This window comes from Halichoeres trimaculatus, unplaced genomic scaffold (assembly GCF_033239565.1).
Source record: "Halichoeres trimaculatus isolate MK-OKI-2021-1 unplaced genomic scaffold, fHalTri1.1 fHalTri1_scaffold_20, whole genome shotgun sequence".
Classification (NCBI taxonomy): Eukaryota; Metazoa; Chordata; class Actinopteri; order Labriformes; family Labridae; genus Halichoeres; species Halichoeres trimaculatus.
The window spans coordinates 15078948-15097248 of NW_027437198.1; the positions used below are offsets into that span (position 1 = coordinate 15078948).

Below are 18301 nucleotides of genomic sequence, written 5' to 3' on the forward strand. Positions count from 1 at the left end.
CCCAACAAGCTCAGATAACACTCAGCTATCTTTCATCTCATTTCTACCTCTGCCTCAATTACTTTATCCAGACTTAACCCAAACATTAATTGGTTTCAGAAGACACCCCAGACTGCACAGCAGCTGTGTAACCGTGTAATTTGAATCTACTTAATTTGGGAAGGTGTCGGTATCTTCTGCCTTCTGAGTTTAATTTGGAAAAAGACAAAAAAAAAATAAAAAAACACAACAACAATACATGTATATTTCCTCCCCCTTCTCCACTTAAGGGCCTTAATGAGGAATTAGAGCCAATAGCATTATTCATTAAACAGAGCTTGCCAGCTATTTATCACTGAAACAATATTAGCATATTTGTTTAAATTTTCAACACTTTTTCATAGCATTCGTAACCAGGTTTAGCATTTTTAATAATCTGGCATCGAACACAGCCTACCAAATTGAATGCTGAAAAAGAACCACTGGCAAGCCCCAGAAACACACTAAAAAATCCTTTACAAACAGAGAAACACACACATACATATACACACACTCTCCTCTAATTACCGCCTCCCCTGCTCCCTGTCTCATTCCTCACCTCCTGAGATGCAGGTGTAAAATATCACATTTTTCCAGCATTTCTCCCTGAGGTGGCGCTGGCTTGGACTCACACAACGTAAATTTCCCCTTTCATATTCCCCCACACATTTTTTTCTACAAACAAGTTCCCCCTCCCATCCCTCCCTCCCTCTCTTTGATGTGCTTGCCACATCTGCACAGGTTTGTTAGCTTGTTACCAGGTGAAGAATGAGGATACAATTAAGGCTGAATGAAGTGGGACTGGGAGGATGTCAGTTATGGTTTGCGGTCGAAAAAGAAAGCCTCTGATGTTCTGGAAAGTGTTGCGCTTACTGAATTGATGCTGAGAATGATTAGAGCACCGCAGTGGAAAGATCAGGAGGTTGCTAATAAGTGGTTATTCAGTAATTGTGAGAATACCTTGAACTCATGGTCCTGTGTTCAGAAATACAAAAGCCCTTGTGGGTTGTGTGTCGGTGTATGATAAAGAAAATGAGATAGACAGGAAAGGGTGGGCCTTATAAGATATACAGGCTCTGCTCCTTGCATCTATCTTTATCAACCTTGTTTGGGTTAGGATCAAACACGGTTCAGAAGTAAGCAGCGAAGTTGAGCAATGTTACACAATTGCCAGTCATACGGTGGCCAACGAGGGGAAATGTGTTGCAACGGCCCAAAAGATTTCCATGAAGAGAAAGAGGTTTCTTAGAGAAGATGCAAATTTTAAACCACTTACAAAAGTCAGAAACTCAAAAGTAAATAGAAGCACGCTCCAATGCTGAAACCATGAGTCATATCTTCAAAGGATTCCTTATTTACACTCTTATTAGCTTAGCTTAGCATAGAGAGTGTTTAAATAGAGGTAAAGAAAAGCAGACTCTTTCCAAAATTTAGCAGGTGCCTGCTAACACCTGTAGATTTCGGTCAATTCTCAAAAGCAAGAAAACTTAAAGAGGGGTATTCTACTTTTATTCAAAACATGGAAATAAAGTAAGAATGCTAGATGTTCAAACTAAATGTATGCAAATTTTCAAACCACGACATCACCAAATACACCAAAGTCTGCCCATAGCTCCATCCCTCAACAAGCCTCTAGAAGACTGGCCAAAGCTATGACGGTATCACCGAAGAGACAGTATAAAACAAAAAAAGCACAATACCCCCTCTTTAAATTTGTTCTCAGTGGGAAAAATAAGTGCTGAACAATTCCTCAGTGAGCAATCTCTGGTGCTGTGACTGAGCCCATTCCCCAGAGTCTCTCTGTTATGCTCAGGTTGGCAGATTTGGCACCAATGGTCTTTTTTAAAACTTATGTTTATTTATAAATTCAGAGAACAAAACATTGAGAGTGTAAGACAACTTGGAAGTGTTGATAGGGATCAATTTTCTCTTGTGGTGGAGTAAGGCTAGCTGAGTGTGTCATTATGTTAAACAAGCTGAACACTACTGAACTTGAAGTCTATACTATTTGTTTCCCCTGGAGTTTGTACGTCAATTGCATATTTTTCATAAAGGTAAGGTAAAAGGTAGAAAAGTTACCAGACTTAATTTCTGTATAGATGTCTTTTAATGTAGTATAAAGAATTCGTAAATAACTTCCGCAAATAAATGAAGAAAATAAATGAGAAAAAAATAAAATGGTGGGAAAAAAAATACTTCTCAAAGATTGTTCACAACTTAAGTTTATATATATAAAAAAGAGGAAGATTATTGGTCTAATGTACAAAAGCAGAGAGTTCCAGTGTTTGGAGTGGTGTAGCCAGAAATTAACCCACAGCAGGACTTGAATAGCAGTGGACGGGCCATAGCACAATAGCACTTAGCGTTACAGTAGGCGTATAGATCCCCCTTCACATGTTCTCACCCACAACAGAAACCCATACAATTGCAGGGCTAAAACAGAGATGAAAAAAAGCAGCTTGATTGGCTGGGCCGAGGCAAGAAGTGGGCAGGCCTAGACCGAGCCCTCTTTTCGATAAGTGGTCAGACCTAAGGGGTTGAGCAGGAATATAAGGGGTCCAGGAATGCTTCCTTGAGGAACACCATATTCAAAATCATGGACATAGACTACGATTATCCATAGATTTGTGCAAGAGAATGTGCATAAACATTTATTAAAAAGCATGGACTGTTAATGCTACAGCTTTTTTACCTTCAGATAAAACAAAGATAAAGGTCAAAATGAAAAAAGTATTTTTTGTCAGTGAAAAACAAAATAACGGACATATTATCTTGTAAATTGATGTAGCTAACATGAAACTTACATTACTGAAATACATAACAAGCTGGCAAAACTTGTTGGTTCTGCTCAGATTTCCTCCTCACTTGCTACTTACTGAGGTTATATTTGCTTCTAAGTGCTAAACTATTCTTACTAGCTTGTTGCTTACAGTGTCTTGGGCAGGGAGTGAAACAAGGGATTTCAGAGCTCTTTTCTTTGCAAACAGACGCAGATTGCCATTGACAACAGGACTAGAGCTGAAGAATTAAACAAAACTGTAAAGATGTGAGCCAGAAAGCTACAACAATGAGCTGAAAGACACTATGTAGTGTTATAGCGCTGATGCTAATGGAAGGGGAAGAATCATTTGCTGCGGATTGGTTGCTACAAGAAATACCAAATAATCACTTGTATGACTTGTTCACAGGTATGATACTCACATTCTTCTGAGCTCCATCGAAGGGAAAAAAAAACATGAAAAAAAATGTATGACAAACAAATTATGACATTATCAATTGGCTAAGAATATCACATCTTATCCTGACCTTTGGCCTGAGCTGTAAAAAGTCTTTAAAAAGTCACGCCATGCAGTCATAAAAACACTCTTTGCAATCTCCCCTCAATAAAATCCAAGAAACATTTCTGTTCCACTCTCCTGTTAAGATCTGACTGATTTTTAGAGCTTGTCAAATGACAGTTCCACCAGGCTTTGCTTGGCCATGTGGATAGGGCATATGCTGCATATATGTGTATATTAAGAAACAAATATGCATAATGAATACCATGCTCCATAAAACCGACTGAGAGAGAGGGAAAAAGAGGCCAGTGCTGCAGGGAGTTACATCAAACAATTAGCTTGAAACAAACGATGTAGCTTCTCTGAGGTTTTGAGATGGAGATAAAGAGAGATTTGGTCAGAATGAATGAAATCCAATAAAAGAGATGAGTTTCTTTTTAACGTGATCGGCCACTCTAGGCAAAATAAATTTGTAAGTCAATCATTTTTTTAGCTGCAGCTAGTACTAGCATTGCGCCTGGTTCTGTGCCGCTCTGTGATCACTAACAGAGTAAAATATATCCTTCAGCTGGTCTGGGCAGTTTAAGAGCTCAACCAAAAAGCCCAGGGAGCTTGACAAGGGCACCATTTAGTGGGACAAATGGTTTCAAATGGTTTTCCTCCAGTGTTTCACCACATATTAATGATGACAGGCCAGAGGTCAGATGCTGAGCCTTAACGCGACGAGATGTGTTTTCTTAGTCGCTCAGATGACTTTAATTTTAACTTTGTGTAATTAAGCGAACGCTTCATGTGGCCTTCGCTAAACTTACTGCAAGCAGATGAGGCTGTTTCAAACAAAACCAACGTTAATCTTGTGTTAATCATGCGCCTGTTCGACCTTTTGCCACAAACGTGGGGTGAAATCACACACACAGATGCTCTTCCTGTTACATGGAAAGGGAAAGGGAAAAGACTTGGGCTGTAACCTCTCATTCTCAGGGATATGAATAGCCTGTGTCTCCAGCCGCAGCTCGGTGAGCCCAAGTCTGGGACTTATTATAGTGCTGTGTGTTTATGCATGGGTCTGCGCATGTATTTGTTCAAGTGCAATCTCATGTCACTGAGTGAGTGTGTATTTTAGTGCATATGTAGATACTTAAGTAACTTAATGTCTGTTTGGATATCTCAAAAAAATTGTTTACCTCTCATGCCAGTTTAAATGGTGTAACTTTACATTTCGTTGCTGGCTATGAGCAATGTTTGTTCCTGTTTTGAGTGCATGTTTCTGCTTGCAGTATGTTCAGAAATGAGGACGTTAAGTTCTGGAAAATAGGATTAATCCCTCTCCTTTCCTCCATCAAGAAACTTAAAGCTCCCACGAGTGAAACTTCCTCAACTCACCGAGTTATTTTCATTAACCTCGCCATTTTTAGCCCTCGTATAACAGGTTTAGATGATTTCCAAAACAGACGTTCAAATTTAGCCCGGCGAAAAAACCAATTTGTTGTAGTTTTGGACTTAAAAGTAATAGCTACAGGCCAGCTAACCAGGCAGAACTCCCATCCCTGATCCAGATCCTAGTCTGTGGTTCCCTCCTGTCCATGTTGTCTGGCCCGACTGCCTCAATTGACAGCAGAAACTGCAATGGATGCTCATTCAGAGCCCAAGTCTATGCTGGCGTGTCCCACAGCATACAAATGAACTGCGCTGAATAGAAACAAACACTTAGAATAAATACTTAAGCTGCATCTATCAGTGAATGCAGCGTAGGGCCTGTAGAGCAGCCAAAAACTTGTGTTAGCAGCAGAGATGTATGGCCCCTGTATGTGCCTGCCTGGCCTGAATGTGTGTCGCATGTGAGTGTGTATATGTGTGTGTATGTGTGTGCGTGTGTGAATGAATTGTGCTGAATTGTGACAGAAAAGTGACCATGCAGGTGAAACAGCAGGGACAGGAAGTGCCATTGTGTTGGAGGATTGTGTGCAGGGACGGCGGCTAAACACTTTGCTCCCCATTCAAGTGCTGGGTGACTGGCAGGGCCGGGCCTCAGGCCTAGCAGCATATGGGTGCAGGCAGGCAGCACACACCCACAACTCTGTGTGGGTATGAGTGTGTGTGAGAGAGAGAATGTGAGTGTGAGCATGTGCAGAATTTAAAGATTAAACCGGTGTATCTGATGGAGGTGTGACTTGATAATCAATCTATAAATAAGCAGTAGAACGAGGTGTTATTTTAAATCCAAAGTCTGCCTTTACAGTCGTGCAGCTAGCTTTTTATGTGTTGCTATGACCCCTTATCAAAATACATTGCACACTAATGCATAAATGACTGTTGTGTTACATTTCAGGCAACCGAAACCTTTCTGTTGAACGAAGAACCCTCCAGAGGTCCTGGGATGCCTGAATGCTTTGTAGTATCAGATTCATACAGGGTATGCTTCTATTATTATTATGTGTTATTATTATTTTTGTTTATTTTTTCATTATTTTTTACATGTGTTGGTATTAAATGTGTTATTTGAGTCATTACTCATTACTATGACTGACAGTCTGTTTTCATGCTCGTGGTAATTGCACCGCAATCATAATGTCATTCACAGCTCCCTCTACTCAGCTGCAAACCATTACAATCATTATTTCCACACGCACATATAAGAAAAAAGAAAGTGTGTGTGTGTGTGTGTGTGTGTGTGTGTGTGTGTGTGTGTGTGTGTGTGTGTGTGTGTGTGTGTGTGTGAGAGAGAGAGAGGGGGAAAAAGGGACGGACTTTGCAACTTTCGCTGAAGCGCCCTTGCCTCATGGGAGTGAAAGTGATCGGGATAATGTGCCTGCTCGTATAAAACCAAAAAGAAGCACAGGGTTAAAGAGAGCAAACAGCTTTTTCTGCAAAAAAAAGTGAAATTCAATCAGAGACATAACTAGAGTTCCAGTGATTGAAATGATATGCAATGGTAATAAAAACAGCAGAGAAGGGATGGGGGGAATTAGAGGGAATAGTGGGGGGTCTGTGGATGACTGAAAATGTGATTGTTAGTGAGGTGGGAGCCAGTTTTCTAGGCTACAGGCTTTGTTTCCCAGAGTTAAGATTTGAAGCCAAGTCTCACAGAGAATCTGGGTTGCTACAGTGTGTTGTGTGTCTCGGGGTACAGAAATGAACCATTATGGCTGTAATTGAGTAGCACGGCTGTTAGAAGGAGACTTTTTTGGGGGTGGAGGAAGACGTGTCAGTGGAGCTGGGATTGGGTTCCAGGGGCAGCGAGTTCAAAAACATCCACAGGAGGGTGTCCACCTCCAGGTTCTCACCATGAGGTCTACTGTTCAAACCAAGCAATGGACCAATGGCTCATGTCTATATGCCCATGTCGAAACTTATGTGAGTGATATTTTTACTAATCAGACTGAATGTGTACAGGTCCAATCAGACAGGGCAGGGATACGTCTGCACAGAAGTGGTGACGTGGGTTAGCTGATGAAATCCTGGGTGTGCCAGAAAGGATGGTCATCAAGGGCTGTCAGTCTGAGGATTTTTTCATTAATTTCTTTGACCTCTCGTTTTCTGTAGTAATTTTATAGATATTTATGGCACTACAGATGTGTTGTTTTAATAGAGCGCACGCTAGCTGTTAGGCCTAGAAGATCTGTTGTAATATAACTTTGAGACTTTCTTCGTCCTGTTGATTATTTTTGGAAAGTTTTACAAATTTACAATTTTTTTAAACTCTCTCATTCAACAAAATAAAAAATCCACATAGGGGAAGCCATTTTTATTCTCTCATTAGCTCTCATCTAAAAATATGAAACCTGGAAGACCTAGAAACTGCAGTTCTTGGAGACTCCACTTGATGCTGGCTGCAGAAACACGGGAAACCATATACACACCAAGCCAAGAAAGCTGATTTTTATGAAATAAAAAAAAAATTACAGCCTGGATCAAGAGCATCTTTGGTCTGGATGGCTAATAATGCATTTGCCCCATGTATTTTGTGCAACCTTAACCAATGAAAAACGTATTTTTTACCAAAAGATTTTTTTTCTGTTTTTTTTCTTTCTTTTTTAACTTCTGTTTTTTAGCTAATTTAAGTTTTAAAATCAAATAATGTATAAGAATATTAAATACTACTTATACTACTACTAATGATAATAATAATAATAATAGGAAGAAGAATAATGAATAAATTACAATAAATATAAAAAAAGAGAAAATAATGATATAATATTAAATAATATAGAATAATAAAAAAATAAACACAAAAATCTAACAATAAATCATACATATTATTTTAACATATTATGTACTAAAGAGGTCCAAAGAATTAAATGCATGCACTTATTATGCAGGGAAAATTTTGGGCTTGAACAGGTTTTAATTTGAAATATTTTGTTAAACTTAAAAGTCAAACTTTATGAAAAATAAAGATTGACTAGATTTATTCCTAAAATAAAAGGAATGACTTTTCCCAAGTGCATATTGGAACGCATGGATATGAGCCATAAACTTCAAGCTTAGTCATATTTTTCTGTTTGAAGGATTCTGAGAGGCCAAGTGAGGTAAAAATCTCCATCTTATGAAGATATTTCTGTCAACACTTAAATTCTTAGCACCCTCTGCTTGTACATCCAATCCAGTTTTGAGATTTTCACCCTGACTGAGTCTATATCTTCCTCCTTTTAATGTTCTGCCTGTCAAAGGGGAAAAATAAAGCTTGAAATGGAGAATAAAGTCACCAGACACAGACTCCTTCACTTTATTCATAAAAGTCCATCCTCAGGCCTTCGTGAGGGAGAGTACAAACTTTGAAATACAAAGACAAACCTATGAAAATCTACTTAATTTAAGCTGGATTACAGTATTATTATTATTTTTTGGCTCTGCAGGGGTTTAATCAACATTCAACTAAATAAAAATCTCACATTTGTGAGTGATGAGTGTTGTGACATAATCAACAATCTGTTAATGGATGAGGTATAGGAATCACTGTCCCCATTTCTTCACTTGCATCACTTGTAGTAGAGTCTGAAAGGGACTCCTTAAAAAATGTCATCGTCACACCAGAAAAAAATCAAACAAAAACAGAGCAACCACAATAGATTTGTCAGAAATCCAGATTTTGGACAGTATCAGAAAAATGAGTGTAATAATTCAATTCAAGACCCAGCTTGTTCAGGGGTTTCAGTGCTGTGACCTTTTGACCCCAATGAGGCCCTGACTCTCACTCATTGGGATAAAGCTCTGCACGTGCACTGGCCTCAGCCCTCACTTCCTGTCCATCAACGCTCATAAGGGAGCTCCTCCTGCAGCCAGGTGTGGCATCACTCTACTTGGGATCTTTTCAGGCCAACTTTCCTCTTTCTGTCATCCTCGAGCAACCTGTTTTGCAAGACCCAGAGCTCCCCTGATGTAAAGGAGCATTAATACTAACACATCGAGTCCTCTGATGGTCTTTTAATGCAACTGTAGAACCGCTCGGCGCGGCTGGCTGAAGCCTTTCCAGCAGTGGTAAATATGTATATTCGAGGCGTGTGAAAACGCCGAGCCGCAGCAGACCCACCAAGCAAAGCATATGGCTCTACCATGTGTTACTTAATGAGAGATTTACTCACACAGACCACTAAATGTGTGGCTCATTTAAGGAGCCACGCCAGAGGCAGAGTGTTTGCGTGTGTTGCATGCGAGTCGAGTCTATAAAGGAGGAGGGAAGAGGGGGGTAATCCTGGTCTAACCACGCGCTCTAACCTTTTGCACTCGCGCTGCTTTTAATAAACTCTTGTGCAAAAGTTTGCAAAGAGACTCTCCTAAATGCAGAAAATACACCTGCCTGTTTCAAGAGGTCAGAGGGGTGTGTCAGTGTTGCATTGTGGGGTATGCGCACGTTCTCCCCTGTGCGTTATCGCCGGCTCGCGTCTCCACGCGCGCGTGTATGTGCAGTAATTGGCCACACGGAGCCCACATCTCTTTGTCTCGCTTTGCGGTAGACCTGCACAAGCAGCAGGCCTCGTAAATCTGTGGGACTCCAAACGGCAGGCCTAAAATTTCACCTCCGCCTCTCCACAATGACTCCTCTTCCACTGAACTCTCCCCGTCCCACACTCCGGATGCAGTCCAAGGGGTTTCATATTTCATGACTCCTATAGGCTCTGATACGTGCATCATTCTCCACTGCCTGTGTCTGAGCGTGACAGAGCGCTTCTGTCTCCTCACACCCCATTTTAGCATGATTTAGTATTTTGATACAGCGCAGAGGCTGTGATTATATATGTCTGTTTGCTCGTTTTCTTCTGAGCAGTGAATGCAGCAGCGACTGTTTGGTTTGGACTCACTTCACTGGTTTTCCAAACTACAGTTGTGGCTTCCAGACTGGGTCAAATTTGGTTCAGTAAATAAATAGTCTTCACTTTGCAGCAGCGATGAGATAATGCGCTGATTCAAAATGCCTGCAAATGAATTAAAGTATTTAAGCCCGTGCAAACTTTAGCTTAAGAGCTGAAATGCTTAAAGCAGGATGTGTTTAAGTCGTGCAACTTGACACTGCGCTCTGAGACGCGGCTTCTGCATTGAATGACATTATTAAAGTTGTTCATGAGTAAAATACGAGAGTAGCAAAAAGTGTTTTCTTAACTCATAATTCAAATTAGAGGATTTTTTTCCCCCATTTTTTGCGTTTACGTGTTTTTAACGGAAAATGTAAAAGTTGCAAACTTCAGCGCGCACTTCTGACCCATTTGCATCAATTGCACGGGATGATCGCGTCAGGAAACGCAACAAAAACATGACTTTGCCCTGTGAAAAATGCAGAGACTGCTCTGTGCGGTGCGTCAGACAGCCAGCGAAGATTCATCAAAAGAACCATTCATCCCATTTCGAAAAGTCAGAAGTTGAGCCAGCGCTGCAACAACAGAGTCGATAAATCTGCTTTTAGAGTTAAAAAAAAAATTGCCGCCTTTTCATAAGAATTCGTTTCCAAAAAAGAGTAGAGCGGTAAAAAGTCCTGCAGGAGGAGAGGGGAGGGAGACAAAGTTTTTTTTCTGAAAGTTTGTGTAAGCTTTCACTTTCTAGGCGGGGTTACTGTAAGCTGCAGCAGCATGGAGTGAGAGAAACAGGACGGCGAGCGAATGCAATGCAGCACTATACCGAGCTTCCATCCAACTTAAATAAGCTCTCCAAATCTCCTCTCTGAAATAACCATGTACTCCCCGTACTGCCTGACACAGGTAAATCAGTTTTTCTTCTCTCATCGTTTGGGTGGGCAGTGAAGGGGACGCCGGGTTTTTTTTTCTTTCTTTTTTTTTTGATGCACTGCCTCTATCTGCTGTTTCACATGTGTTTATTTGTTGTCTTCGTCTTTCTGCTCTCTGACTTGCTCTGAAAGATTCACCTCATCTCTCCGACGCTCGTCCCGCCTCGGAGCGCGTTTGTGACGCAGGAAACTTTCCTTGCGCGTTTCCACCGCACATGGTTTTTAGGAGAGTAAAATGGCGCTTCTCCCGAAATGTATTTCATATAAAGAAGGAGGGGAAGCCTGCAGGAGGAGGGGAAAGCAGAAGCGCAGAGGGGGGGACAGATAGAGAGGACGTAGTGGAAAGTCATATTCCTGCCGCTAGATATTTTTTTTCCCCCAAGCGTGGCGAGGCTCAAAAAGTTTGTGTCCGTCCGGGTTGCAGGAGTTGCAGAGCGCACACCGCCGCCTTTAGGGGCTGCTTTCATGTGGAGCTGAGACCGGGAGGAGTGAGGCAGTGGAGCTGGTGTGTGCGCGTGTGTATGCGCGCACCCCTGTGTGTGAGGGACAGAGAGAGTGTGTAAAAGTGTGTGTTTTTATTCAGTTTTGATAAGATTAGAAACTTTGCATCTTCGAAAAAGTGTTTATATTTCTGGACTTCTGCTGCACCTCATATGACTGTTTCGCAAGTTTTGCACCTGAATGCAACACGTGCTGACATGCGTAATAGGAATATTTCGGCCTCTTCTTTCTCATACTGCCTTTTCCCCTCTTATAAACTGGGGCATAGGGTATCTGAGTGTGGACAAAGCCTTCAAAATAAATCCATTTTTAATTAGAGCTGTTTTGAAAAAGCTTCATGTCACTTCTTCACACTTGTACCCCTTTACTTTTCAAAACTATGCAAAGCAATGTAAGCTTCTTCTTCTTCTGTATATAAGGCTGTTTCTATTATTATTTCTAAAATTCCATATTTTCTTCTTCCGTTGTTAAGAAAACGTGGATACTAGTGTAGGAAAAAGGGCCTAAAAAGTGAATGCCGAGCAGCTATACTTGTATTTTAAATTCAAGAATGAATTAAACACGCTTTTTACTCCACTTTAGGACTGATTTATGGCATTAAAACTTCATTTTTTTGGCAAAAGTTTACAAGAGCTACGACTTGACACAGGTGCAGGAGAGTGCATTTTTTATACTTTTTTTTTTGGAAGCTTTCACAACTTCGGAGCATACAGCTTGATACAAAAAGTTCTGCAAAAGTGTTCTCCTTCAGAGTTGAAAATCACTTATTCTTAATTTTCAGTTTTACCTCTTTTTCCAACCTTTATACACACTTCCACTCTTTATTTCAAACACATCATTTTGTCCTCCAGTGTGTGTGTTTCAAATCATTTGAAGTCAGAAAATGAAAGGTCTGCTTTCATCAAGTTGTCCTTGAGGTGAAGCTCCTGTTTTCAAGGGTCTTTAAGGTTTTTTTAGTTGAAACCATCCAGTGGCAGAAACCTGCCTTTTTTACAGCTTCTGGAAGTCTCCCCCTCTCATAAAGCAGACTTGTTTATCCCTCATTGGCTTCATCTGACACTGGACTGCCAGAGGTGCATTTTGATGTGTAATTCATTCCTGATTTTTACAGTGGTTTCCTTAAAAGACTTCTTTTTTTTTTTCCTTCCTTCACATGCCTCCAAACGCCTGCAACCAGAGGCGAAAAGCACGTTGGAGAGTGGGGCACAAGTCAAGTCTGCTTTCTATTTCAAAATGTTATTAGCCGGGGATCAGAACGCATCCTTTCTCTAACACCAGAAAAGGAAGGGAGGTTTTTATGTGGTTTTCTTTTAATTCAGTTTTTCATTGAAGAGGTTTTTACAGGCTGAATGGTATTTTGACTGACAAGTCAGAGGAGAAGAAAGTGATTGACAAAAACTTAGAGTTAGGAGGGAAAATGGAATAGATTGCATGAGTGTAAAATATGCAGACAAATGTGTGTGAGATAATTTACAGGTATTTTTTTTTAGATTTGAATTCAGATCTTATTTGGGAGCCTGCAATTCCAACGAGGACTTTGATTTGCAATCAGAAAAAAAACATCCACAGCAGAAAACTGACTAAAAAAAGCTTCTATTAAGCAGCATGAATTTTCTAGAATAAACACTGATTGTCCACAGAGGCTCATGCAGTGCAATGTGCTGCACATGTTGCACATTATTTAAACATGCAGTGTGTCAGTCAGCGGCTGCAGCTCCTCACACTGATTCTTGTCATTTTTTAAGAATCTTATGTTTGTTGTGCAGAGAAGAAACAACTTCCCTCTCCATGCGAACAGCTCCAGCAAGCTCACACACACACACACACACACACACACACACACACACACACACACACACACACACACATACACACACTCTGTCACACACTCACACAGCATTCCCTCGCAGCTCGTAGTCTGCAGACGGAAATGCATATTTTGTTTATTTAATTGCTGTTAATAATTGAAAATTCAAGCTTGGACCTCGGATATGGCAACAATTGTAAACAATCAAATGAATTATTAACAGTGATATAAAAAAAAGAAAGAAAAAAAAGCTGGAGAGAAGCAGTGTGCCTGGAGGAGAAGGAGAAGATTTCAAGGCGTGTGTGAGTGTGAGTGTGAGTGTGAGTGTGTGAGTGCGACGTGAAGTGGGTTATTATCTTTCCTATCTACAGCAGGACCAGATATTTGTCATTTTTTATTCACAAAAAAATCCTGAATACCTTTGCAGAGAGAATTAGAAACATCTTTTTCCCACATTTTTTATTTCCCCATCATCCTTAAAATATATTCTTATCTTTTAACTGCACATTCTTCACTTAACCTGTATTTTACACTTGTTTTATTTCTACTCTTTGAGTCCGCTTCTCTCGATGTGTTTCCCTCTGAGGTGCCCGCTCCACTCAGGCCACGGTGACGCTGCAGAAACCTGCACTTTGAAAAAAAAAAGAAAACACTTCTTCAGTTATTTGCCTTTACAAATGTGTTATTATGCAGCTCGATATGTTTTCAACTCTGTTTGGTGCGACGTTTTAACTTATTCCTTCCCTCTGCCCCCTCCCCTCTGTGCCCGCCTGGACGCTGACCCCTGCTCTCCTAACACCCTCTGCACACTAAAGTATTACCCTACTCACCTTCTAAACAATGCCTTAGTGGTAAGTCCTGTTCAGTCCCTCTTTATATTCCGCATTAGGTGTCTGTGTTTGACATATTCCATCATGAGATTTTTATTTTTATTTTCCTTACACTCCACGCTGACCTGCAGAAGGAATTTATTCCAGGCCCGCGCTCAGGACAGGCGGGAGAACACTTAATATTTTGCGCACACACTGCATGATTATTTTTTTCACTGTACTTTGTGTGTTTTGTTGATCTTTTTCCCCCAAGTTGTCTGACTATGAGGAACTTTTTTTTTGCTTGTAATGAAGTAGGTAGGCCAAGCGTCAAGGAGTACAAGAAGCTGCAACAGCTCCGAGCAGTGTGAAAATAGAAAATAGAGACAGGTTAAATTACAGATATCACCTCTGAGCTTGATATTTGAATTATTTCTAGGATAAATAAATGTAAACTTATGCATTTGCTTCACTGTGACTTTCTGCATACTTTTTTGTATCTTTGCTTTAATAAAAGTGTGTCACACTCGTGCAGCAGAAGGTGCATAAGTCGACTACCGTACACTCTATAAGTATAAAACATTATGAAAGTAAGTAGTATCCCTCTATCTGTCGGTCTTGCAGCTTGAAGTCACCTCTGTTTGAGGTCACCGTCTCAGCGCACGTGACTTATTGCTGTGTCCTCACGGTCTGAAGCGTGCACAGCAATTTCCCCTTATCAGCGCTATAGTATGTTGCTCCAAGAGGATGTATGATGTTTTTCCTACGTCATCAGCAGCCGTTATCAGAGAGCAGTGTTTTCAATGAAAACATCAAAGTCATATTTAGATGGAGACAGCATGAGCTCGTTTGTTTTAATATGAAAATCTGATTAAACGAATGTAATCAATATCAGAGCCTTTTTAGCGTTAACTTCACGTTCACACATACTTGGTGAGGTCATCCCAAGACCCCCTCCTCCCCCTCTCCCTCCTATGCTTTCTCTGTGTCTCTTCTCAAGGCCTGCAGAATGACTTGGAACAGCTGTTCAGAGGATTAAAAACTGATGGAACCACAGTCTGAATAAACAGAAATTATTGGACTTTCAAAATAAAAGACTGAATAGATATGACCAGTCAGCACACAAAGCATACACCGAAATCCTTGGTGCCATCATGTCTTCATGCAGATTAAGCTCATGAGTGGTTATCAATGAATTAGCCTGGATGCCACTTCGTGTCTCACCTTTATCCTTTTAAATGAAGTGCTGCTCTGCTCTTAAAACCAAGCACCAAAATCACATTTCAAGGACTGGCCTTATAACCTGTATTACATTTCTCAGATTGAATTATGCTAGTGCTGTGGGTTCTGGTTCAGCTGCACACAAGTTTAATCATCTAAATTCTATATATACAACCCTGAGTTTGAATCAGTGGTGCCAAAAAGCCAAAAGAAGTTTAACTTGTGTAGGAAAAGTGACCCCGCAGCCAGTAAAGCACTCTGCTGCTGGCCCGCAGACAGACGAATGAACTCATAGTACATTTGATTGACAGGAGAGGCTGACCTATTGTGCTCTCTGGTAACTGAGTTGTGTGTGTGTGTACATGTGTGTGTGGGCATGTATAAAGGAGAGAGGCAGGGAGTTTGGGGTTGAAACTGGAGTCTCTGATTGGCTGTGTGACTGTTTTGTGCAGATCTTTTCCCCTCATCACAAGACACCAGGAGGTCATGATGCCAGACTCTTGCTTGGGACATCATGTTCCTATTACTTATTCATCACTTTGGGCTAGTTGCAGGCCAGTCTAATGTTAAAAAAATACAAGCCTTGTAAATACGTTTCGCCACAGTTTGGTTCATTTAAGTTGATATTTTTGGCCTCACTCATTGGCGCCACCAAAAGAGATCTTCTGATACCAATATTTTCTTTTTTTTCAAACAGATGATACCAACACTTGAGTTACGACCAATACTTTATACTCCTCAAACAGCTGTTAAATCGAACATTATTATCATTTAACACCTTAAAAGTACTTCATACTTTTTTATGCAAGTCACTGATATGATTTTACTCAACCTAACTGTCCATCGACACACAAAGCTGCAGTGTTGGGCCTGTAGCCTCCTGGCTAACAGCTACAATGTGCCAGCTTGTGGTTAAGCAAGGCACACCATTAATTTTGTCAAATAAAGAAACATTTACTGCCTTAACATCATCAAATGTCCATCTACAGAGATGGACAAAAAAAATTTTGTGCAAGGCAATTTAAGTGTTTGCTTCTACTGTACAGATTGGATTTTTTAGTATGGGTATTGATGGGATTCCTTTGGTGAACCCTGGTGTAAAACTTTAAGCCAATGGTGAATGGCTTAAAACTGCAATTTCTTTTAGTTTATGCTTGAGGCTGGCTGCAGGAACACTGGAAAGCAGATACTCCCAAAATCAAAAAAACATAAAACATGTTTACAGCCTGCATCCAGGGGCGTGTCTAGAATTGTTTTCAATGGGCAACGGTGGGGGGTGGCACAGTGAAAATTTATATGTATACATACACATATATATATATATATATATATATATATATATATATATATATATATATATATATATATATATATATATATATATATATATATATATATATATATATAAAAACTGACACAAACTGATTGATGGCTGGGGTGGCCAACCAGATTCTAGGGGTAGCCTTAGCCACCCTGATCGTCAAGCTCCTGCCTGCTTCAAACGTCTTGGGTCGTAATATTTTATTCCTCTACTGGCACACTGTTCAGGAGGTTATTTTTTTAATAACTCATTATTTTAAAGATACAAAACTTACGACTTGACTGACAGATGGGCACCTTGTAGCTACAGAGGAAAAATTCTCCCCTCTTTCTCCTCCTCTTAACTCAAACGTCAATGCCCCTGCTTTAAAACTCTGCCTCAAAAACAAACGGGTGATGTCACAGAGACTATGTATATCATACAGTGGTAGGCATCTTAAATACATGAGCAATTTATTTTTATTTGCATTTGTTTCATTCTTCAATATTGAAAGAGCTTTTTGCGTTCAGTGTAATTTCTCAAGTTTGACCTAGAGTCACTTCATGTTATCTCTGCTAAGTCTTTCCCTCTCAGCTCACCTCTTCACATCTTATCTTATAGTATTTGCTATCATAAGCCATACCTTTTATTACAGCTGTGAAGGCTACTGTTTTGGCTGAAGAAGCTGTTTTATATTGGAGGGGTTATCATGATAGGCTTGTTTCTCATTGATACCCAATCCCTCATCTCAGCCTGCAGCGGACGTGACATTGAACCTCCATCTAATGAAATTCAAAGCTTCAAATGAGAAGATTTAATACTTGATGCAGGTTCAAACTAGGTTGCATGTTTGTGTTTACTTCACATAGGTACCAGTGGCAAACGTCTGTCAGGGCTGTACGTTCTCTGCATCCATTGTCAGCGGCTGACTGGGGGCCACCGTGCGTCAGCAGGAGCAAATTTACAGCAATTTTCTCAAATAAAATCCAGAGCTGTCTCTTTGGTGGCAAAGACAAAGACAAGATGAGCTGGGCGCATTTTGGCATGGGTGCACTATAGATTTGAATTAAGTAGCATGTAGTTTTTATCTCGCGCTGCATGCAGGGAGAGGCAGAACCAACTGCGTCTCATTCAATATCAGCACAGCTGTCCCAGCATCCGTGGAGAATGGATTCCTACTGCTGCTGCCATGGGAGGCTCCCGCCAAGAAAAAAAATGGGAGGATATCCAGTGTGTGTGCTTGTGTTCTGAAAGGAAGACGAGGACAGAGTAATACTCTGGGGTGTCTCTGACTGCTTATGTGTGTGTGTGTGTGTGTGTGTGTGTGTGTGTGTGATTTTGCATGTGTGTGTCATGTTGTCTCCACCCGCCTCACTTTTCCTTCGCTCATGTCACCTCTGGCATGGATTAGTCTTTGGCACAACCCCGGCAGTGCCTGCGGCCTCAGCCTGCTTCTGTGGTCGGCGATATGTTGTGCTGTTGCCATAGCTACTGAACACACACACATTGGTGCTAAATTACATAAGTGAGCTAGAATATACAGAGGAACATAAAAATACTTAGTGCACAATATGAGAGCAGGGAAAGGAAAAAAGCAGGGATGCATGGGAGAGAATTTGAGAGCTTTGTCATGGCTTAGCTTTAGACATCAGCCTCTCTTTTCTCTCAGGTTTTGAGTCATAAATCTAAATAACACTGCCACTATTATGCAGGAATTTAGAGCGCTGTGACAACCAATCTGACGGGGCAATTGAGGATAAGGTGTTTGTGGTGTCACACAATTGCTGTCTGTGTGTGCAAAAGAATGAGACACAGAGAGAAAGATATCTAGTTTTTCTGAGAGAGGGTGTGGCACCCAACGTTTACACAGACACACCATGAGGCATACGCACATATTTCTTTCTTAACTCTCCCTCCTTCCTCTCCCTCCTGGGCTTTGACTTGTTTTGAGGAGATCTTGTATCTCCAAGAGTATCAGTGTGATGGTAAAATTTTAGCCACCACTGCCGTCACGCCTTGCTAACTTGCAGAGTGGGCTTCGAGAGATATGCCTTTGAACTGCAAAGTAGCGTGATTCGAGGGATTCAAAGATCCCTTATAAAATAGTCTGAAGAGAAATCTTAAGATTCTGTTTGGGGAAAGAAGTTAGCA

At 40.7% G+C, this 18301-nt stretch overlaps 1 protein-coding gene across 7 annotated transcripts in view; it reads left to right on the forward strand.

Moving 5' to 3' along the window:
• Positions 1–18301, forward strand: part of nfixb (nuclear factor I/Xb) — a 151869-nt gene that overhangs the window by 5684 nt on the left and 127884 nt on the right. For 3 of the 7 annotated variants that reach the window (XM_074696812.1, XM_074696815.1, XM_074696824.1), the window contains exon 3: positions 5626–5709. In XM_074696812.1, coding sequence (XP_074552913.1) covers positions 5626–5709 — 84 coding nt within the window. Of the gene's footprint in view, positions 1–5625; positions 5710–10216; positions 10487–13635; positions 13672–18301 lie in introns of those variants that run through there. The other 4 variants (XM_074696809.1, XM_074696808.1, XM_074696813.1 and 1 more) reach the window with 3 other exon arrangements.